General features: G+C 47.4%; 1 protein-coding gene and 1 pseudogene across 8 annotated transcripts in view; both read left to right on the top strand.

Moving 5' to 3' along the window:
* The first annotated feature begins 265 nt into the window (after nt 1–265).
* RFX4 (regulatory factor X4) overlaps nt 266–24,295 on the top strand; it is a 179,468-nt gene continuing 155,438 nt past the window's right edge. For 4 of the 8 annotated variants that reach the window (XM_035258516.3, XM_035258517.3, XM_035258518.3 and 1 more), the window contains exon 1: nt 2,102–2,581. In XM_035258516.3, the coding sequence (XP_035114407.1) occupies nt 2,539–2,581 (43 nt within the window). In that variant the 5' untranslated portion in view covers nt 2,102–2,538. Of the gene's footprint in view, nt 380–2,101; nt 2,582–21,122; nt 21,364–24,295 lie in introns of those variants that run through there. The other 4 variants (XM_078337183.1, XM_078337184.1, XM_078337185.1 and 1 more) reach the window with 3 other exon arrangements.
* Nucleotides 19,935–20,007, top strand: LOC118144604 (U6 spliceosomal RNA; annotated as a pseudogene).

The following is a 24,295-nucleotide window of genomic DNA, read 5'->3' on the forward strand; positions in this document are numbered from 1 at the left end:
GAGGCTTTTACTCTTCATCCTATTACATTCCAGCGACAGAGAAGCTAAGGCTGCAAGAAGCGAACACGGACAGTCAGATCTGACTTCAAATTCCGCGGTCTTTGCTGCCACGCACACCACGAGGACGCGCGTCGACTGCCACCATGGCTTTTGGCTGCCAAAGGTTTCCATTGACCTCTTTCCTGTCACTAGCATCGCAGCGGGAATGTGCCTGGCGCCGTTCTGGGCACTGGGCATGAGGTGGTGAACAAAGTCCTCCAGAAATAAACCGGGTAATGAGCTCGGCAGTGGCCGGAGCAAGAAGGGACTTTCGCAGAGAGTGGTCAGGCACAGCCCCTCCGAGGAGGTGACGCTCAGCAGAGACGAGGGCGACGTGAAGGTATAGGCCGGTTAGGCACCTGTGGGGAAGGAGGAGCCGGCTAAGTGCCAAGTAGAGGAAACAGCAAATGTCCGGCTCCTTTATAACCACATTCTCAGTTTTCTTCCCCCAAACCTTGTGAAGAGGCCTCTTTGCTCCATTTCACAGACAAGGAAGCTGAGGCCCAGAACGATGAAGGAATGTACAGAGCCGGGATTCGAACCCCGCGCTGCGGTCAGTCTAGCCCGGGTTCTGTCCAGCCGGTACCGCGCGCCGCCCGGTTCGTCCAGCACCGTGACCTTAACTCGGCACGTGCAGGCCCCTCGGGCCCCCCAGTCCTCTTACATTGTCCCACTCAGCTCTGCTTGTGGGGAAGGGGACGGGCGGGGGGCGGGCAGGGTTGTTTCCGAAGGATTCCCGGGAAGCCGCGCGCAGCCAGGGGCCCGAGGTTAGAGACCCCCATCCCCCGCACGGCGTTAGGGACTCAGCGCTTCCCCGCCCCCGCCGCGGCCGGCGCTGCCTCTGTCCATGGTCAAAGCACCCGGGGTAATCCGCCTTTCTCTTCCGCCCGCCGGGCCCCATTCATATTCTAATCACAACGCGGTCGGCCCGCGAACGGCCACTTTATCGGGGCCCCCAGGATACGCAGCTTGCTCCCCCCTACTTCCACTTCCAGCACCCCCCCCGGCCCTCTCCCCCTTCTTTCTGCACTTTCAGCTCAGCCGAGGAGGGGGTCCCTGGGAAAACCGCGTCCCCAATTGGACTCCGGGGCTTCTCACAAACTTCGAGGCCGACTAGGGGACTGCGGTGGGGTGGGGAGGGCAGGGGGAGGGCGGAGGAACGGAGACAGACCGACTGACAGAGTTACGGGAAGAGGCGGGGGGCGGGGAGGGAGGTGGTGGGACGGTACAGAGAGACCGAGGGGGATAGAGACAGAGAGGGGCAGAGTCCTAGGGGGAGACAAAGAGAAGTGGAGGCAGGGTATGGACAGAGACACAAGCAGCCGAGGAAGGAGAAATAGAGGGACAGAGACACAGAGGACGAGAGGGCCAGAGTGCTAGAGACAGACGCCGGGAGACTGGCGGAGAGGGACAGAGAGGTGGAAGGAGACAAACTGGATGAAGGACCTAGGCCCAGAGGAAGACAGAAAGTTCTGGAGGAGGCGAACCAGCCCCTCACCTCTTCCCGGCCTAGCGGCCTTCTCATGCTCAGATTGGGGAATGGAGTTTTAGGGCTTCAGCTCCCCTTTCCCACCCTTTCCTTCTCAAGTTCGTTTCACTCCCCCACGCGTGTCTGCGGATCCTCGTGGAAGGGGTCAAGACATAACCCCTCCCGCATTCCCACGGCCTCTACTCAAAATCTAAGCCATGGCCAAAACAAGGGGTGAGTGGGGACGCAAGAGAAGGAAGGGAGAGGGACCCCACTCGTGGTAGCGCAGGCGACTCTCCAGGCTCCAGGAATTCCCCGCGGCTACCCCACCATCCCCCTCCCCGCCTGCCTGCGAGGGGGCCCGAAGGCGGAGAAGGGCCGGGAGGGGGGAGGGGGCCACATCTAAGCCAATTTTGATTTCGCCTATAATGAGTGCCGGGCGAAGGCTGAAGAAGGCCTCTGGAACTTTAAATAAGAAAAACGTTGCTAATGCTATAATAGAAGGGGGAAGTCGGAGGGCTGGGATTGCGTCGCTCTGAGCCCCCCTTTTCGGAGGCGGCTTTTCTTATTCAAAACAGGCCCACAATGGGCTTCACAGTGCGCCTCGCCACGGCCCCATCTGACGAGCGGCCATTCATCAGGCCGGCTGGCCTATCAATGACATTGCTCCCATCGGGGCTCCTATAAAATGATGCTTTTTCCCATGAAACATCCGCAAACATTTTGACGGGTTTGGCTTTGCCCGGCTGGATTACTGAGTGTCCCCTCGCTCGCTCGCTTTTTCTCTCTCCCCCTTCTCCGGGCTCGCTCCCTTCTCTCCCTCTCTCTCCTCATTTCTTCTTTCTCTTTTCTTTCCTCTTCTTTTTCTTTTATTTTCCTTTCCTCCTTTATCCTTGTGCCCTCCCACTCTCTGCCTCTCTCTCTCTCCCCTTCTCTTTCCCTCACTCCCTTCCTCCCTGGGCATCTCTAGCACAGGGGATCCCCAAACATCAGGATTTTGGGGGGGCGCCTGTGCTGTCCATGGGAAGAGCATGCATTGTGGGTTACTGGAGGAACCCGACATGGATTCCACAGGTTAGTCCTACCGGTGGGGGGTGGAGGGTGGGAGGGATACACTGGAAGGGAAGGAGAAGGGAGAGGGGGAACTTTAGAAAGAAGTTGGGAAAAGTTCAGACGAGTCAACTTGACAGTGGAACCCCAAGGAATAACGGAGAGCTTGCAGAAGTTTTCAATTCGAGGCGATGTGTGTAAGTGGATGCGTGGAAATGTGTGTATAAGCGTGTGATTGTGTACGTGTGTGTGTGTGTGTGCGTGCGCGCGCGCGAAGGGGCGCGCTTTCGCTTGCCCTGGACACAAAGTTACGTAAAGATGCGCTGGCTCGCGGCGAGCTCGAGGTGCCGCTTACAGAAACTTTGCCGGCCAACTGCACCCTCCCGTGCCCGGGTCCTCCATGGGTTTGGGGGCCTCGGAATAGAGGTGCGCTCGGGGTCTGGCGGCTAGGGCCGGGAAGCCGAGCGGAACGCCCCGAGGCAGGGGAGGGTGACGGCTTCACACTGCGCCTGGGAGGTGGGGACCGAGGCTCCGGCTGGTGAAGACGCGCAGCTGGAGGGAGTGGCGGCAGCGAACCCGGTGGTCCTAGGGAATCCGCAGAAACGGGAGGTGGGAGTCCTGGGCTACCAGGGCGGGCTTCTAGCTTTTCTGCCAATAAGGGGCACCCAACGCCGGGCTCCACTTGGGGACTGTGACCTTGCTGGAGGAAGGGCAGAAAGCAGAGTGGCCCGCTAAACTCAGCGTTGGGCTCTGCAAACTGCTCTGCAGTTCAAGAGCCGCTGAAGTCAGGTTTTCAGGTCGCGGCGGTTCGTGACAACAAGAAAAGGAGGCCGAGGAGTCTTTCACATCGAAAATGCCCGGCATCTCGCTTCTTCCTTCAGTAGTTTTCGCCACCTCCCACTTTTGGCACTTTTGAAGAGCCGTCACACTTCTAGATCTATTACGCTCTCTACGTCCCTTGCAGGTGGAAGTTCTCTTACGGTTCACCCCCTCCCCCAGGCTCATTCTTGCAACCAGGCTATTCTCATTTTGGCCCCGCTGCAGCCTCAGGGTTTCTTGGGGTGATAAGGTCGGGGAGAGTAGATATAGGGCAGTGGAGGCAGCCTGGACCAAGGCGAGGGAGAATGCCTGCGAGCATATGCTGCTGGGTATTGCAGCGCGGAGCAACAAGTGCCTTCCAGCCCCAGCCGTACCCTAAGCATACACGTCCCTTCGCTGAGAATATAAATGCCGCACTAATATCTCCCCAACTGCACCCCTAGGCAGGCTGGATATGGAAGTGGGTTGGGGACTGGGGTCATCAGGGCATTACCCGCGAAGGTATTTCCTTGGTCCCTGCAGAAATATTTAAGGCCTCTCCAGGCTTCCACTGCGGCCCTGGTGGCCAGGACACCCGGTTGCTCTTGCCAGGGGAGATATTCGGTGTTTTAAGGTAGTTGTCGATCTCTGATTCTTAGAATCGAGGCCCTTCCTGATTGCGCTCCCCTGGGTGAGTGTGAGCCCCCAGAGAGTGGGGAAAGGTTAAGCCCCAAAGTTCTTCCTATAGCCGATGATAAACGAGGGCAAAGAGAAGCCTCGCCTGCCCCGTGTGCCACTGCCGGACACGGCGGCCCGGCTGAGGTCTCCACTGTCGTCAAAGTGGGAGCCCCGAGAGGGAAAAGAGCGTTTTCCACCATTTTTTCATCTAAAGCGCTGTGCCCTCAGCACCATAAGAACCCTAATATTAAAAATGAATATCCTTAACAATATTAAACCCATGTCTGCAGAGTTGGTGGCCAAGTATTTTCGAGCGGTCCACGCAGGACTTAGGGTCCCCCACATCCCAAACATGCAGTGGCCCATCCGGGGTTTTTAGCTGCCTCCTCCACATGGTCAGAGCCCCTCGGTACTTCTGGAAGGGCTGTGGAGCTATGGATTCGTGGTGTTTTCTGTTCTCAATGCAACTGGTGGTCGTGGGGGCACCGAGTCTTCTTCAGCTCAACGGCAAACACTCCAAAAGAGGTTCTGAAACCGAAATCCTTTCCCCATCCACCTCTCCCCCTTTTGTATATACAAGACATCCCTAAATCGCCAACCTAAACGCAAAACCAAAAGTTTTGGCACACGACAGAGTGAAGAAATGACTCGAGGCACATCAGATGACATTTCACTCGGACTTGCAAAACCGACGACAAGGGAAGTGCGGCTTGGCTTGGTCCAGTCCAGAAGACTTCCCTCACCTCCCTTCCAGAGAATTTAATCCAATTAGCTTTTCTTCTGAGTTTCCCTTGTTATGTAAAGGTCCTTTCTCCTCCGCTTGCAGAGACGTGCGCTCCGCCGAGCAGTTCGATTCTGCTCCTTTTGTATAAGATCGCGCGCGATCAGAACCAGGAATATTGCTGTTACTATTTCATTGCAAAAGGACTGGAACAACCGACTCACAGCAATTGCTGGGGCGAAGTAGGAAACGTCCAGGATAAGAGAGGCCGGTGAGCTGGGCCACCTTCGCTTACTCTTAAAAGGAAAATCCCCGCGAAGTGCCTCGGGACCGGGAGAAAAGTTTTGCAGGGGCCAGGACTCTAGTGGCCTGCTTTGGGGCCACTTCAGCGTGACCTGCGGAAACGCGCCCCTTTGTTCCGCACACCGCGCCAGTAATGTATTCTTCGGGTTTTCCCAAAATACTCAACAAGTGTGGGGCTAAGACAATGGCCCCGTCGGGGGAAGCTGGGCAGCCGGCGCGCGCCTCCTGGGCCCTCTGCTCTCTCGAGGCCGAGCCCGACAAAGCAAAGCCCTTCTCGGAGGCAAAACCCCAGCCTGCCGCGCGCGCGGCGCTCCGGCAGGAGGCAAAGGCAACAGGCGCTCGCAGGGGCAGTTGACGCACCATCCAGCCGGTGCGCGGTTTGCAGTAAGCGCAGGCGCTCGGCCCGTACCACAGCCGCACGCCGCGCAGAAGTGGGTGCTGAGCCCCGCGTGACCTGCCCTCCCCACGCGGGCCACCGGCAGCTACGTGTTTGTGGCCGCTGGGTCCAATCGGGGCAGCGCTGCCCCGGCAATCGTTGCTCAGTTACTCAAGTTATCCAGAAATTCGAGAACGAGGGGGAAAGTAGGTAGAATTTTAGGCCACCGAGAACTTGTGCAAAGTGTGCCGGGCCGGTTCGGTCGCCTACGCAACAAAAGGATCACTTCTTTTTAAACAGGATGGCGCGTTAGAGAAGGGCACTGCCAAGCTCGAATTGGGAACTTCTGCCTTTATCCACTGTCCGTTCAGATTTCCAGAATCCAGAGCTGGGGTGTCCAAAGTACTCCTGAAGCCAGATTTGAGTTCCCCTGGCCGGATCGGTGGGAGGGCACACTAGTCTACAGGCCCCCAGCTCAGCACAAATTCTGTATAAAATTCTACCACCAAATTAATTATATGCCTATGTGGGCCCCAGGTAGAGACATCCAGCGGCCTTGGCGCGTTGCCTACAAGGCAAAGTGCGTCCTGGAGGGAACAGGTCCCGAGCCTCCTCCGTGCTCGCCCAGGCACAGCCCTGGGGGAAGGAGCCACTGTCTTGCGGGCTTGGAAGAGCAAGGAGCCGGAGGTCTGAGTCTTGCTCTTGCGCCCAAACCAGACAGTCTCGCCCTCCCCGGGCGCGTGTGTGTATGTGTGTGTGTGGGTGTGTGTGTGCGCGCGCGCGCGCGGGCTACCTGGGCATGTTCGCCCCCATCTCTGCCACCTGCTAAGCGCTGGCGTCTAGGTTTGGCAGCGGGGTCAAGTGAGAGCCCATGGTACCATGGTTCCGAGTTTCCGCGACCGCAGCTCTTGGTGGAGCGGAGGCGTCGCGCAGGTCCACGGCGTCCTGGATTCAGCACGCGACTCCGTGCGGCAGCGTGGGACAGCGCGCTTTCCTGCCCAGCCTGCAGGTCCCAGAGACTCGGAAAAGTTTGCAGGGGCCGCCTGGCGCCTCGGGCCTGGGATTTCCAAAGCCGCGCCTGCCCCTCTCCCCAGAGCGTCACCATGGAGACTGCTGGAAGTTGGTGGTGGAAAACAGACCTGGCGCAAAGCAAAATATTATGAGTGCAGTTGGGGTGACTTCAGGGGGGCGGGAGGACCGGAGGGCAGGAGCGGGAGCCAGAGGCAGAGGCCGACAACAAAGGGCCCTGTGCGAGGAGGAGAGAGGAGTTTACACGGGGCCTCCCCGCTGCTGTGTGAGTGCTGGAGCATCCTGCTTCCCAGAGACGCCTAGGTCTCTAATAATTCTCTCCAGTGCTATACCTTTACTCAGCCGGCCTTGGAGCCTTTACTCGCTCCCCTCCTCTTTGGGTTCCTTTCCAGCCTCTCCCCCTTACCAGTCCCGAGGTTAGGCACCATCTGGGCAGTGCGTCTGCCTCCCCAAGAGCCACAGGCTCACCAACGTGAAAGATTCTGGCTTTTCTTTTCCACGACCCGTGGGTCGCCCAGGGTGAGTTTCTCACCCCCCATCTCAAACCCGATCTGAAAGGGTGATGGGCTAGAATAAGGCGGGAACAGAGGGAGAAGAGAAGGGAGTGTCTGGCCAGGAATCTTGGGAGTGGGGATGGGTAAAGAGGAGATTCTGATTTTCCTCCCCTTTTTACAGTGAGAAAGGCACGAAGTCGTGATTACAACTCAGCCACTTGTAATGTGACTTTAGGTTAATCTCTAGCCTTTCCAATATTATTTTTAATTGCCTTTAGAATGAAGGGTTAGACAGCCCACAGGCTGGGATTCTCTGACAAGTTAGACATTTCCCTTTATTCCTTTGGCTTTACTGTAGAATCCAGGAAGCAATATATGAGCTGGTTACCAGTATCTGAACTATGACCCAGTGCACAATTAGTTAATTTCTCCTGGAACTAATAATATACTAAAATATTTTTTGCAAGTCATTTAGGATTTTAAGAGTCAAGAACCATGAACAACTCTTTTTAAAAGACCCAGAATGTCCTTTCTCAATGCCACCTTAATTCTTTGGCCAACTCCCTCTGTTCCCAAAGGATTTACTAAAAGACACTAGACTTTATGGGGCTGTTTCCAATGCCAGCTTAGGGAACACTGAAATGCTTCTAAATGATGAAGGCAGCATCACAGACCCTCACATACGTTGGAGAGGAATACACATTGGCCGGTGCTAAAATGCTGCCATCAAAGACTCCAGGCTCCACTGCTCAAGCTTTTGAGAAGAGGGAGTCTCTTCTCACGCCTAGGCACCCCTCCTGATGACAATCTGGGCAAAGGAGCCCTTCTCCTTTCCCTGAGACTCCATTGCCTCATTTGTAAAAGAATGGATTAGATGTAAAAATTGATATGGTCTATTGGGTTGGTGCAAAAGTTATTGCAGTTTTTGCCATTGAAAGTAATGGCAAAAACTGCAAATACTTTTGCGTCAACCTAATAAAATTCTGCCTCTCAATTATATGCCTGTGTCTGTGTGTGTATTCTGACATCTATGTGAGATATTCTGGGTACTTTGTTTATAAAGTAGTTTTACTGACATTGAGCCTCCCAGGCACTCCCTGAAAGTGGCATTATTGTGCAACATAGGGTTTTTCTTTCATTTCCAACATTTTAAGACTGACTGCTAAGCCAAGTTGATCTGTTTGCCTCAGTGTCTTTTCCAAAGAGGCTGAGAAGGTATAAAATGGTGACATCACAAGTTGGGATGCCGGACACTCAGGTCTCAACTTTGCAGCTTGCTGAGAGCCCACCCTACATGTTCTGCAGGTCACTTGGGAAACTCTTCAGGCCCTACGGCTCTGCAGGATGGAGACGGTGGGAGAAATCCCCAATGCAGTTTTTACCCCTTCCACTCTATTTTGGATATTTGCAATTTTAGTAAGGTTTAGGGGAGAGAGAATGAACTTGAAGAGTTTATTTTGAGGTATCAGGTAAAAGTAACATCTTAAAAAAGGAGAAAATAAAGGGACTACTTTGGGTTTTATTCAGTCTCATTTCCTGACCAGCTGCTGGCTGGCAGACCCTGATGATGAACAAGGTCACAGTCCCTACCGTCAAGGACTTCAGAATGCATTTAATAAGAGAAGGTGTACGTCAGGGGTGATGGCTCATGCCTGTAATCCCAGCACTTTGGGAGACTGAGGCAGGCAGATCACCTGAGGTCAGGAGTTTGAGACCAGCCTGGCCAACATGGTGAAACCCTGTCTCTACTAAAACTACAAAAATTAGCCAGGCTTGATGGCAGGCGCCCGTAATCTCAGTACTCAGGAGGCTCAGGCAGGAGAATTGCTTGAACCCAGGAGGCAGAGGTTGCAGTGAGCCAAGATGGCACCATTGTACTCCAGCCTGGGGGACAAGAGTCAGACTTTGTCTCAAAAAATAAATAAATAAGTAAATGAGAAGGTGTGGACACAGTGAGAGTGGTGAGCACTACAAGGAACATAAAAGTTGAATCCTTTTGGAGCCTAGAGGAAAGGATGCTCTCTCTTGCTGAGTACCTACCACGTATCAGCTCTGTAACAGGCACTCTTTCACACATTAGCCGTGGGAGCCTTACCACAATGCTGCATTGTCCGTTTTTAGGATAAAACAGGCTCTGGAAGTTGCCTGAGGTCATAATTGGTATATGGCAGAAATAGATTGAAGAGCGGACTAGGGAGTACTCCTGCCTTCTTCCCACCCAGGCCATGTCACCTGGACACTGCTGTCATGCTAGATCAAGGTATAGTTATGACATTGGCTTTAGGTGGATTTGAATCCCACTTAGTGAGAAGGGAAACAGGAAGATGAGAGTGGAGAATCACAGAATGTTGCCTTCCCTGGGCTCCAGAGAATACCCCTCTGCAGGAATCCTATGACTCTGCCTTTAAGGACAATTTTAAATGGTGGCAGCAATGAGAGGTAGTGTACCATAGCCGTTGAGTAGAGATTTGGGGCACAGACACATCTTGGCTTTCTTCGTTCATGTGTTCATGCATTCATCCAGGAAGATTATGTGTCTCCTATGTGCCTAGCAATCTGCTAGATAATGAGCTTAACAAAAATGTCATCTTTGCTTCTTTAGAGCACAAGTCTAGACCCACAAATAAGTAAACACAGAAATAGATAATTTCGTGAGTAATTAGCAATATGAAGGAAAAAAAACCTATCTGGAGTAATAAAGACAGAGCATGGTAATGGGAAGGTTGTTGCCTTTCATAGGGTGGCTCTGCCACATAAAGCTGCTAGCATTTGGTCTGGAAGCCTAATGTTACTGAGCCTCAATTTTCTTATGGGACTGATAGGAGCAGCTGATAGAGCTATAGTGAATATGAAATATGAGGGTGGTAATCGTTAACATATGTTCAATACTTACTATGTCTTCACTTTGCTAAGCATTTTAAGTACATTATATGTATAATCCTCACAACAGTCCTATAAAGAAGAAACTTATTATTTACAGTTTAAATGGAGAAACCAACAGGTTAAAGGCAGAATTGAAACTAGAAGCTAACATGTTCAATAAGTTTCTGAGCCCTAGAAAGCTGGGCTGGCAAGCTATACCTCGATTGCTTGGGAAGCAAGATCACTCGTATTGTGCGTGCCCTAACTTTCCTGAGCAGAAAACAAGTAAGAGACCTAGCTTTTTATTTGTATTTTAAAACACAAATGTTTTAAAAACACTGTGACAGAGAAAAGATATCCAGTGGCTAGGTTCTGTGGCCTATGACTGTCATCCCAGCACTTTGGGAGGTGAGGCAGGAGGATCACTTGAGGCCAAGAGTTGCAGATCAGCCTGGGCAACATAGTGAGACCCTGTCTCTACAAGAAATTTTAAAAATTAGATGGGCATGGTGGTGTATGCCTATAGTCCCAGCTACTCAGGAGGCTGAGATGGGAGGATCCCTTGAGCCCAGGAGTTCAAGGCTTTGGTGAGCTCTGAGCACATCATTGCACCTCAGCCTGGGCAAGACTGAGACGCTGTCTAAAAGAAAAAAAAATAATAAAAAGAAAGGAAGGAAGGAAAAGAACAACAAAAAAAGAAAGCCTATCCAAGAGATGGATAAATGGCAGAACCAGGGTTTGAGTGGAGGGCGCACAACCCAGCCTGTCTGGCTCTAAGATCCTAAGATCCACACTCTTAGTCATGAAGTTGTATTGACTATCTCCTCCTCCTCCTCCTCCTCCTCCTCCTCCTCCTCCTCCTCCTCCTCCTCCTCCTCCTCTCCTTCTCCTTCTCCTCCTTCTCCTTTTTCTCTTCTCCTCTTCTCTTCTCTTTCCTCCTCATCCTCTTCTTCTCCTTCTCCTTCTTCTTCTTCTTTTCTTCTTCTCTTCTCTTCTTCTTCCTCCCCTCCTCCTCCTCCTCCTTCTTCTTCTTTTTTTTTTTTTAATGAGGGAGAGAGTAGCAATAAGAGGAATGCCCAATAACACACACAGCATTTTAGCCAAAGTAAAGGACATGCTATATGAAAGCGTTAAAATAATCTTTTAAACTGTAAAGACAGCATTTAAAATTGTTGCTGATAGAAAAAGGGACATAAGTGAATCATTCACACCTTTACTGCACATGTGAAATGTACTTTCACCTTCTTTGGGATTCACTCAAACTTTGGTTAATATACTCTTAGTCTCTGAGAATATCGAGTCTTCAGTCATGCAACAGGAAGAATAATAGAATGAGGCAAAAGCAATTAAGTAATATGACAATATGTGGAGCCTTTAGGTAACTTAACAAACAATATATTGCATCTAGAAGTTATTCGCAGATACGTGTTAAAATGTGGCTTCAGGTATATGTAGCATGACTTAGTGAAAAGAACATGGGCATTGCCGTAAGACAAGATTCAAATCCTAGATTGGTTACGTTCTTGCAGTGTGACCCAGGGCAAATTACCTTACTTCTCTAAGCCTCAGTTTTGTTCTTTGTGAAAATGTCTCCTCACCACCTTCTAGGGTGGCTATGAGAATTCAGTGAGATTGTACATGTTAAGTATTTGATTTAATGCCTGACTCCTAAAAGTTGCTCAATAAATGGAAGATATTATTATGATTAAAAATAATATCTGACCTACTTTCTTCTAGGTATTTAGTTGGGAAAGGGGATAAGAACTGAAAAAATTGTAGACTGTTTTTAGAATACCTAGATGTTCTTGTACTGCGTAGATACAACCCCAGTTTTAATGTTGAGATAAGTCATTTTTTTCTGAAGGATTTAGACCAAAAGACAAATTTTATTTTCATTTCTCCACCTTTCCTATGAGGAAGGCATTTTATGTGCTCCTGTTTGCCATTATTTCATCCTTGTGTTTTCCAGTCTGTTAAAGGAAGTGAGAAAGGTGTCTTTGTAGAGGTAACACCTGTGGGCTGGAGTGTAAGTCCTGGAAGAGAGATCTGTGCCGTACTCAGAGACAACATATGTTGCACGTCCTTGATGGAGGCCCCTCTACAACTCCTGATGCCCTTCTAGTTCTGGGACGTGATGGCCCACATTTCTCAGTCCTCTTTTCCTCTTGCCTTCCTCCCCACCCCAGCCCCCTCGACCACCCAGCCCTCTTATGTTTGTAGGCATCACTGTTTTAAGGATTGAAACATTTTACACTTGGTTTTCAGGAAGTGAAAAACCCAGTTTCAAGTGAGCCTTTCTCTGGAACTCATTTTAGCAGGATGCAGAGAGAGTTTGGTTCTTTTGCCTTTCTTGCATTTATATATACATATATATTACTGTGAGGATAAGGTGTTCATTTGTTTTGTTTTTGTCTTTATAATTTGATGTTTACTTCCATTGTAGTTTTTGAGTTCATGAAATATTTACGAGAGGGAAAGATATAAAAAGTAGAAAAGAGTAAAATGCAGCCATTTTGCTTTCAGTGGAATTGGGTCTAAATTTCGGCAACTAGGCTGGATTGAGCTGCGCCTGTAGATTATGGGGTTTGTGTGTATGTATCCCACCCTCAAGGCAGGAACTCTTCAAAAGATGTGTATCATTTCCACTTTTGTGGTGGGTTATTCTTCCATAGAACATAAAAGCATAATTCTACCTCTGAGCAATCAATAATTATTCATAGACAGGTGAACCTGGATATGTTGTATTTGTATTTTTGTAGTTGTTTTAATTTTAAAAAACAATGAGAAAGCCTTTGAAAAGGCTGCAACCCAGTGAAGGTTATTTAGCACTTTATGTCCTGTGTGTTTTCCAACTACCCAATAATTGTGCTAAAGACCAGTGTTTAGACATACCTAAAGTGAGGCTGCTGAATGTGCAGATATTTATTTAATCAGAATGGAAAATTGCCACTTCATAAGCACTGATGTCCTGAATCCACCATGGTGGAGAAAATGCAGTATCAGCCAATGCAAGCAAAATAGTCTTTGAACTAGATTTTGAATGGTCATTTGGATATTCTAATGAGAGATTAGTGATTGACAATTATACCACCAAGCCAGCATCTAATTTTTGAGACACAAATGCATTTTGTGAATAAAATGATGTCAGTGTCTTTGTTTTGAATCTTGGTACTGCCATGAAATTAACGCAAGTTACATTAGACTTTTGAAGAAGGAAGTGTTTCTTTGAATGTTGCAATTACAGAATTTATAATTTTTAAAAGTGAGCATGAGTGACTTTTTCGAGTTCTACATTATCTTTTTCTGAATGTGATTAGTCTAACTTTGGGGTGTCCATATATAGAAAATATTTATAATTTATATACTAAATCTAAATGCTCATGAGTAAGTCAAGTTTCTATTGATGTTATTAGGAATTTATGAAGTTCCAGAATTGGGTCCATGGCATAAACTCAAACCTATTTATGGTGGAACTGATCGATTATTCTGAACATTTTGCCAAGTTTTCTTCATGGTGTTCACTTCCACTGCTGATAATAAGTCTAGGGTGAGGGGAGAATTAGGGTGCCTGTATAAAGTTATTTGCTTCACCAAAAAGAAAATCAATGAATTTTGTTTCATTTTTAAATGACTACTAACTGGGCTAAAACTTCTTTTACTTTTATTTATTTTACTCATTGACTCCTTTTTCAAAAGCAAAATAATTTCACCACCAAGCATTATTGGACATCATAGAAAATAAATAAGTCTTGCTCAGAAAGCTCTCGGAGTTTACAAGGAAGAAAGATTCCAGAGGGCTTGAGGCCCTCAGTTAAAACATTAAAACTTGTAAGCATTGGAGAGAAGATTTCTAAAGCGTCTAGCAGTTGTTGTGAGAGGGCCTTTGGTCTCCGTGAACTTTTATTTTCAACTCAGTAGGCAGAGTTTTTGAGGTTGCTGTGGTTTGGGTAGGGGACCTTTTCAGAAATGCCAGGCTTTTAGAAAAAACACAGCTTTTCTTCTAATCAAGGCTGCGTTTTAAAGTTTGAAAACTTTGGTGTGATGACAAGAATAAATTATTTCTCTGCTACGTTGGGGTTTCCTCTGGGTGCCCAGGCTGCAGGGCATTCTCGCCTCGGCTACCTAACAGGGCACAGCTGAGGAGGTGCTGGGAGTGAAAGCGCCGTCCATCCAGACCTCGCCTCGCCGTACTGGGCAGCCTTGCACAGAGGCTGGCTGAGCCTTGAGCGCTGCTGGGAAAGCCTGCAGAGCTGAGCAGTCCATACGGATCCAAGCCACGCAGGACCTACACAAGGATGTGCATGGATCCCGTGTTCTGTTCAAAGTTTTTCTTGGCATTGAGAGTGATTTTTCAAAAAGAAATGAAAACACCAAAGCTATATGTTGAGCATGGATCACTGATGATAAACAGCATTCTGAGAAGGAAGGGAGAAAAGGGGGGGGACCCCAAGGGAGGATGGGAGGCAAGGAAGAGACTACATCAGAATCATTTCTGTAATTGACGGCAGGTTGACTTAGTGAGGTTTTTTCTTTTTCAAAATTTGGTTTTCTTTTTTTAATACAAGTGAGTTCATTTTCAAAATTGAGAGGCAGATTAATAAAACTTGTAATTTTTTCCAGGCACTGTGCTGAATACTTAGGCATGTTACTTCGTTTAACTTGCATATTGAATCTATGGTATTATTATCCCCAGTTTACAGATGAGGAAACTGAGATTCAGAGAGCCTAGTTAACAACGTGTCCAGGCCAAAACCCTAGTGTCAAACCAGGATTTAAATATGGATTACCAAGATTCCAAAGCCAGGCTGCCTCCTTGCCTCCTCAAATTAGAGCTAGAAGGAAGACCTACATTCTAGCTCACCTTCTCTACTACATAAAGTTCAGGAGGTCAAGTCACTCCCTCATCCTGGTGGGAGACAGCAGCTCACACTGCCATTCTTTGGAGTGCACTGTCATGGGTGTCAGTGGGCGACCGGCTGCCACTGGCATTGAGATGTGACTCTAGCAGCAGGCTGTGAGGACACCCACGGGGACTCCTCCCTGAGTGGGCGCCTCTATGCAGCATGTGCCTTTCATCTCAAATCATTCTCAGAGCTTCTAAGTTCAACCTGGCACCACCACTAAGTCAGATCTTCCCACCTGCCAGCGACTTTGGCAAAATTGACATCTTCTACACATCATCAAGGGCTTCCTATCTATTTACTTACATGATTTCACTTAGAATAGGTTCAACAGGAAAATCTTGCTGTTAAAATAATGACACCTTCCATTTGTATAGCATGTTGCCGTCTATAATCATTGGATAGAATCATTAACAGTGCAGGCTCTGGAATCCAGCAGGCTTCATGAGAATTGGTTTTGCCATGGGCTGGATATATGAACTCTGCAACTTAGGTAACCTCTCTGAGCCTCAGTTTGCTTTTAAGTAAAATGTGGCCATTCAAATACCCACCTCATGGGGTATTGGGAGGATTAAATAAAGTAATATGTAAAGGAACCAGCACAGGTCTTGGCACATTGTAAAAGCTCAATAAACAGAAGCTGCTTTGAGCACCACTTACAAAGAGAACCCTGTGGTCCTCTAGTGGCTTCCAAAACCTTTTGCCCCAACCCTCACACACAAAGACCACATAGGATGTTATGGTTTGGCTCTGTGTCCCCACCCAGTTCTCATCGTGTAGCTCCTATAATTCCCACGTTTATGGGAGGGTCCTGATGGGAGATGATTGAATCATGGGGGCAGGTCTTTTCCTGCGCTATTCTTGTGACAGTGAGTGGGTCTCAAGAAATCTGATGGTTTTAAAAATGGTAGTTTCTCTGCACAAGCTCTCTCTTTGCCTGCTGCCATCCCCATAAGATGTGATTTGCTCCTCCTTGTCTTCTGCCATGATTGTGAGGCCTCCCCAGCTACATGGAACTGTGATTCCAATCAAACCTCTTTCTTTTATAAATTGCCCAGTCTCGAGTATGTCTTTATCAGCAGCATTAAAATGTACTAATACATAGGAAAAGAAAACAAAATTTTATAGAATTTGTTCTTCTACTGTGTTCAGTCTTTTGAGACAGTATCTTGTAAACCTGTGAATTGGAATGATCATTTATTCCCATTGTACCCCTGGTAAAACCAGTAAGATTCAGTCACATGCGTTGGTCTGTATGGCAAATGAATATCCAAACTGAGGGTTGTGGTTCCAAAGCTGATCCTGCTTTGTTTAAACCAGGCCACCTGCATCCCAGTTAAAAAATTTATATTCATAAGGAAGTGTATTTTTCATTTGGATTTTATATGTTTATTTGAGGCTTCTTCCTTTGTTTTTTGAGGGTTTCACTTGTGTCATTGTTATCTGTGTTTAGCACAGGGCATAGCATCTGCTAGAGTGGCTTGCACATAGCGCTTAATAAATGTTTACTTAATGTGCAAACAGTCCATTTTTAATATTACATAGGATACTGCATCTCTTTCCTTGCTTTCTAGGAAGCCTGGCTCAAGGCCCCCTGTACCTGATAAATCATAAACTTGTTTATACCTGATAAATTATAGATTAACTAACACTCTTTGGATCCCCCTACTATGTACCAGGCATGGCATTAGTGCTTCATTCATTCATTTCTTTCCCTCCCTCCTTTCTGTCCTTTCCTCCACTTCTATTGATCTGCTATTCTGAGCCAAGCACTGTCCTAAATACAGAGAATATTGGGGGAATAAGTACAATCAGCTCTTAAGGAGCTTATATTCTTTCTCCTAATCCTCATAATAACTTCATGGGGTAGTTTTTTTTAATAGGAAGGAAATTGAGGCCTACGAGGGTATTTTGCCTAGGGTTGCAGAGCTTACTTAGTCAATTGTAAGGGGAATATTAGAATTAGTGTCTTTCTGGTTTCTAAGGCCATGTTCTTTTAATTGTATTAGGAGATCCAACAATCAAACACGAAAGGTAATTTCAGGTAGAGACTAAGTGGGATGTCTTGGGGTGGGCATGATACATTAGTGAAGACATACAGTGCTTACCATGTAGGCACTTGATGTACCTTATTCACTCAGTTCTTACATAAACCCAGTGAGCTGTGATTGGTACTACTCCACTTTGCAGATGAAGAACCTGAAGCTCAAGGAGGTTAAGTTACTTGCCTAAGTTCACAGAGCAAAGAAGTCAGACTTGAATCTAGCAGTTTGGCTCCACAGTCCATGGTCTTAACTATTATACTGCCATTAAAAAGAACAGGAACAAGGCCAGGTGCAGTGGCTGAAGGCTATAATTCCAGTGCTTTGGAAGACTGAGGTGGGAGGAACACTTGAACTCTGGAATTTGAAGCTGCAGTGAAGATATGATGGTGCCACTGCATTCCAGCCTGGGCAACAGAGCAAGATCCCATCTCTAAAAAAGGGTTGGGGTGAGGGCAAAAAATAAAAAGGAAAAGAGGAAAAAATGTGCCTCTGTCAAAAATAAACTCTCGGGAACTGGGATTACGGTTGTTCTGTGTGGCTAGAACTTGCTCTGGTCAAGGTAGTATTCTAAGTGCTTTCTGTGTACCTGTTCACTTAAATCTCACACCATGAAGATGGGGTAGGCAGATTATTATTATCTGTATTACGTGTAAGGGAACACTGAGGTTTGGAGAAGTTAATTTGCCTCAATTCAGTGAACAAGTAAGTATTCAGCTTGGAATTCAGATCTTTCATTGGTAGTCACTAATCCTACCAGCTTGCTAACTTTCTCTTCTTCTAAGTGACTCTCAGGAAATGATTCAAAACAAAGAAAAAAATGATATACACCAAATAGTTTATTGAAACATTACGGAAAACAGAAACGCTTGCTCAATGGAACATTGGGCATCTTTCAAACAATGACGATTATGAAGACTGTACTGACATGAAAAATCTGCATAATAATAGAACATTAAGAGAAAAATGAATAGAAATGCTGTGTTTGCTGGGGTTACAGCCTCTTATGTGCACTTATAGATATTGCAACAATATACACAAAGAAAGAAAAGAAAGATAGTTCCCAGGTTAGAGTGGTGGGATTGTGGGAAAATATGTTTCTCTTTCCAACATTTTAACATGTAATTTTTACAATAGACGTATAGGAAAGAGAAAAGCATTGCTTAGGAAGGATGTTTCGGTGGCTTACCTCAGAAGTTCAGGCTAGGTTAAAATATATTCTGTTTCTGTAGCCAGGATGCCTGGTTCCTGAGGTTTTGGGGGAATCCACATCCCCAAACGGAGCAGGAGAGGTAAAAATAAAAACCCAAAACTAGAAAAGGCGATGATATCAAGAATGAAATAATATCAGATGCTGTGCAGAGCAAGTAACCTTGGTTTCAGTGCTGCTTTTCCTAATTTTACGTTTTCATAATATTATTATAGCAGAAATAGAAACAAAGAAAAAAGTCTGCTAACATTAAGTAGTATACCCTTCTCCAGAAGTTGAAGGAAAATGAAATTTTTACCACCCGGTTATGCAATAATGTACATTAATTCTGGTGTTCCCAGGGATATTTTCAGAGCTGAGATCTGCTTTTACATTGAATTTATCTTCGACAGGAGATGGCACTGAACACCTTAGGTTGAATTTTCTCTAGTGTCTGAAGACTCTTGGTGAGTTCATGATCTCTGAACAAACAGCACTGGTGCATCTTTGGGAGTTACATCATTAATTCTTTTTTTTTTCTTCTTGTACATTGCAAATACTGACCCCTTAGTTAATTTCCTTGCCTGCTTTAGAGTTTTACGTATTGAGTTTTCCTAAAGTGGGAAAGGGCAATCACATTATTGAGCACCTATTATACGTGTGGTATTATGTTAGACACAACTTAGTATTCACAGTGAGACTTCAATGTATATATAATTACAAGTATCATAACATAGGTAAGTGGTTAGGTTCAAGTCGGATTCAAATCCGTGCTCAGCAGCTTAACAACTATGTGATCTCGGTCAAGTCATCACTGTGATGATGATGATGATGAAGATGATGGTGCTTGTGTTGAGAGGCCATATTCCAAGAGAATGATATTAGGTTCACCTGTGTCCTGCTGTGATTGAGACTCCAGCTGATGAGGAAGAGTCATAGAGCCCTGATCACATGGATTGGCTGGGGGGTGAACACATTTAACTGGAAAGAGTTCCTGTATTTTCTTCACTACGCTTGAGCCACCATGCCCGGCCAGTTTTTTTTTTTTCTATAAAAGAAAAAAACTGGCCGGGCATGGTGGCTCACATCTGTAATCCCAGCACTTTGGGAGGCTGAGGCAGGCAGATCACAAGATCAGGAGTTAGAGACCAGCCTGACCAACATGGTGAAACCACATCTCTACTAAAAATAAAAAAAAAATTAGCCGGGCATGGTGGCGAGTGCCTGTAGTCCTAGCTACTCGGGAGGCTGAGGCAGGAGAATCACTTGAACCTGGGAGGCGGAGGTTGCAGTGAGCCAAGATCACGCCACTGCACTTCAGCCTGGGTGACAGAGGGAGGCTCTGAATCAAAAAAGAAAAAAGAAAAAAAATTTACTGCATCCATCCAGTTCAGGTCTCTAAGACATAATTAGCCTCTAGCCTCCTACAGAGGGGAACTCGTAAGTCTTAGTTTGCCTGGCTCAACCCTGATTTATGCATGTGATCCTGGCAAAATTATTAATAATGTGGCTTTTCAATCTCAAAAATAGTCAGGTTTGGATGATAAGTGATTTGGTAACCCTTACTTCGTTGCTTCCTCTTCGATTCTCTCCCCTCTAAAATATGTTTAGCAGCACCAGACAGAGCTGCCCACAGAACTGCTTTGCTTGTGACCCACTCTACTCAAAAGCTTTTTGAGGTTCCCAACCACCTACTGAATACAATCCAGACTCCCTAACCCAGCACTGAGTACAGATGCAAGGATTATGTATGTGCATCCCCTGTAGCACCTCTTAAAGTGTTCATCAGGCAGGACAGTCTCAGGAAGCACATGTTGATACCTGAATCAATGTGTGTAGTCATGCTCAGGCTGCTTGTCAGTTTCTTGAATGCATCTTTCTTCTGCCTGCTTCAAGAACTTCACACATGCTGTTCCTTCTGCCAGGAACACGCTTCCTCCCTCTCTACCTCGTTCATGCCTTTACGTTCTTTAGCTGCCAGTTTGTGCTCGCTTCGGCAGCACATATACTAAAATTGGAACGATACAGAGAAGATTAGCATGGCCCCTGCGCAAGGACAAGAAGCTTCCTAACTCCCCCGAGATTAGACCCGACCCCCCTTTTTTCTCTTGCGCAGCACTCTTGGTAATTGTGTCTCTGTTTGTGTGATTGTTGCCCACACTAAATTCTAACTTTCTAAAAAGTTGGAACTGTCTATTGAGGCTGTGTCCCTCCTGTGTAGCCAGCCCCTGCCCCATGCTACCCCATAAATAGTTGCCAAATGAAGACAGAGATGAATGAATGTGGGCTGACCTTTCTGAGCCAATGCAGTCCGCATCACCTATTAAAAGTGCTCCAATAGCTTCTTAGCGCACTTGGAATAAATGTGAAGTTCTTAGGAGGGTCTGAAAGTCCCTATATACTTTGGGTTCTTCCTGACTTTCTACCCCACTTCCTGCTGCTCTCCCTGCCTCCTGCTTCGCAGTGCTGGTCTCCTGGCTCCTCCTAACCCACCAAAACCTACCCAGGCCCTTGTGCCCCAACGTCACCTTCTTAGAGAGGCCTTCAGTGTCCCCACTGCCCAGAACAGCACCTTCACCTCTCTCTCTCCTTTTTTTTTTTTTTTTTGAGACATAGTCTAGCTCTGTCACCAGGCTGGAGTGCAGTAGCATGATCTTGGCTCACTGCAACCTCCGCCTCCTGGGTTCAAGCGATTCTCCCACCTCAGCCTCCCGAGTAGCTGGGATTATAGGGATATACCACCAAACCCAGATAATTTTTGTATTTTTAGTAGAGATGGGGTTTCACCATGTTAGCCAGGATGATCTCGATCTCTTGACTTCATGATCCACCCACCTCGTCCTCCCAAAGTACTGAGATTACAGGTGTGGGCCACCACACCCAGCCACCCCCACCTCTCTTGATCCCCCATTCTATGGCTTTATTTCTTCATAACACTCACTGTCTTCTTGCTAATTTGTCTCTGTCTCTACCACAGAATATAAGTTTTCTGAGAGTAGGGAAACTTCTCTGCCATGTTCATCACTAGCTGCTCAGAGCCTGGCAAATAGTAGGTGCTAAATCAATGTTTGGTAAATGAGGGACGGAATGAAAGCAGAGGCAGGGCAGATCCCCTTCCTGGAACCCAACAGCCACTGGGGCAGGGTCTGTGGCGTTGCCATGGCAACCCGCTGACCTGAGACACTCCCTGGAGAGGCCACAGCTGCCGGCTTCCTGGGCTTCTCCGAACTCCTGTGTGTCGCCACTTCCAGCAGCAGGGAACCAGGAGAGAGAGAGAAAGGGGCTGAAAGAGAATGATCAAGAGGAGAGCCCACCCTGGTGTGGGAGACGACAGAAGCAGGCCTCGATGGCGCTGTTCCACTGGTAATGACCAGGGCCCAGGGAGAGGAAAATGGAGCGCGCCTGTTCCACTGGTAATGACCAGGGCCCAGGGAGAGGAAAATGGAGCGCGCCTGGAACCCCCCAGGGGGAACTGGGGCCAGGCCCGCCCTTAGTAGCTGTGAGTGTGTCATGTCAACTCTTTTATGTAGCATTTCTGGAGCTGCAAGTTCCTAAAATAGGCCCCAACACAGTGCTCCGAGAGACTGTTAATACAGTGTGAATAACACCCTCTGTTAAATCCCGGTGACACTTAGAAGTCAGGCAGCATTTTCCACAGGTATTGCATAAGTCAGAACCTCCCTGTTCGCATCCAGTGCCTCAGGAACAAAACTCAGCGTGTTCCCTTCCCCACTTCTTGAACACCACGGCTGGCTCCCAGCTGCCCGCAGGCTTCACAGCCCAGTGGGCCCTGCGGGCAAGGCCTTTGCAATCCACTCCGAACGGATTCTTCCACCTGTCGCCCACCGCTGGGAGTCACAGGTCGGTGAACCTTCACCCTTCCCAGAACCGCCAGGCCTTTCACAGCTTCGTGCCTTTGTCCTGAAGGCAGCCCTCCCGCCTGAAATGCCCTGCTTCCCTCCTTGCTCTGGCAGGTGCTGAATCCTTTAAGGACCAGCTGAAATGCCACCCCCTCTGTGAAGCAGCCAGGCTTTCCTCTCCTCTCTGTGCCCACAGCACCTTAGTATAATACCAACATACTCCTGATACTTGCTTGCATAGGCAGCGTGTGCAGGGAGCACAGCCCAGCCTTGGAGTCAGACAGACCTGACCTACCTCAGCCACCAATTAGCTTCTCAGGGTCTCAGTTGCATCCTTGTATATCAGAGTTAGTCAAGTCTCTGCTTCAGTTGCTGTGAGCAACAGAGATGAGGCGTGTGGAGCAGAGCGACCAGCACTGGAGGTCATGCAATAAATGCCAGACATCACCATTAGGCATCGGTCCTTGTCGCTCAGCTGTGAGTTCCTGGTGGATAGAAAACATGCCTTCCTCATTTTTCTATGGCCCTTAAAGCCAGACATGCTAAGTGCTTTACCTTTATAATTCCAGTTAATCTTTGAAGAAATCAGGTAGGTAGGGATTTAGGAAGGTTTAGCAACTGTCCCAATGTTATATAACTGGTAAGTGGCCAGGCTGGGATTTGAAATCCAGTCGGATTTGAGCTCCAAACCCTATATTCTCCCAGGCCCGTCTGTCTCCTCTTTCATCTTGTACCACCTGCTCCTTGGTCACTCTGTATCCTTCTTACCATTCCTCAAACAAGCCAAGCATGATCTTACCTGGCTTTGGGGGGACTGTCACGCTTGTGGTCCCCTCTCTCTCAGTCTTAGAAAACCTTGCTCCCTCACTAAACTCTGTCTGCTCACAAGCTGTTTCTTCCCAGAGGCCTTTCTGGTGGAGAATCTATCTCCTCGTTCTGTTGTTCCTTTACTTTTCTTCATCACAAGCATCACTGCAGCTGTGTGCCCAGTACTGTACTAGGCTTTTGGGGACAAGGTACTAAACAAGATAGACAGGTCATTAGAACTTACATGTTAAGCATGGGAAAAATAAGTGATTTTAAAGAAGGGAATAAACAAAAAAACCAAGATACTTTTAGGTCTTGAACGCTAGTCCACCAGAGATATCCTATGTAATGTCTGTGACCTGTCGAATAGCGGTTTGTTCACCTCTTCAGTTCGAACATTGAAGGCACTTGATAATGGTTTGGAAAATGAATAAATGGATGCATGGACAATCTAAGAGATTCCTGGCTGGGCACAGTGGCCCACATCTATAATCCCAGCACTTTGGGAGCCTGAGGTGGGTGGATCACAAGGTCAGGAGATCGAAACCATCCTGGCTAACACAGTGAAACCCCATCTCTACTAAAAATACAAAAATTAGCCGAGTGTGGTGGCACACACCTGTAATCCCAGCTACTCAGAAGGCTGAGGCAGGAGAATCCTTTGAACCAGGGAGGTGGAGGTTACAGTGAGCAGAGATTGCACAACTACACTCCAGCCTAGGTGACAGAGTGAGACTCTGTCTCAGAGAGAGAGAGAGAGAGAGAGAGAGAGGGAGAGGGAGATTCCTGTCAATGTGTTCTCTAAATGTTAAGGATTACCTGGCTATTGATCACCATCTTAATAGACCCTCCCCGCCAGATCAATATGTGTTTGTGAAGCACCAGTCTGAACCTTACACTGCTTTGAATGTGCCATGTCCCCGATGTGGCTACTTCTAAGTTATTCTTTGCTGCTATAAAGAGAAAACCTGATAACCATATATGGCTCTGCTCAATCTCATTATATGTACCCAAGAAAATAACTTCACATTGGGGTTTCCAAATCTTCAGTCCAAAGTGACAAAGTGAAGAGGCATAAAGATCTTCCTCTAAGGAATGTGGGCTGAACTCCTTGAAAGTGAAAATCCATAGGCATTATCTCCTCCTTCCTGCCCATAATCCCAGATGAATCAGGGGAAGGGATGCTTCACAGCCCGGGAGCCTCTGCTCACAGCTGTAGGTAAATCCTGCTGGGCCTTTAGCAGAAGCATGGTCCTTACTAACAGGTCAGATGATTTTTATAGATGAAGAATGAGGCGATTGGGAACAGGAAGTTATCCCGGGGTGGACAGAACTCTTTCTACTCTGTGCCATGCAGTCCCCAGAACTCAGTTCCAGTATTGCAGCATTGATCACAGTCTGTCTTCCTTTAGAACTTTTGCTTCAAGCCTACCTTCCATATCTACAAATAGAGATATGAAAACATAACATTAATATTGTTCTGGTCCAATTTAGACAACATATGTGAAATTGCCTTCTGTAGTAGCTGGCACACAATGGGAACTTAATATCATTTTTAGAAAAAAGTAATGCATTCAACAGCATCTATTTATTGTGCAACATCTATGGAGCCAGGCACAGGGCTAGCCACTGGGTGCGAGACGATGGACAAAAGCGACAGGGTCCCGCACTCATGAGC

This window comes from Callithrix jacchus, chromosome 9 (genome assembly GCF_049354715.1).
Source record: "Callithrix jacchus isolate 240 chromosome 9, calJac240_pri, whole genome shotgun sequence".
Classification (NCBI taxonomy): Eukaryota; Metazoa; Chordata; class Mammalia; order Primates; family Cebidae; genus Callithrix; species Callithrix jacchus.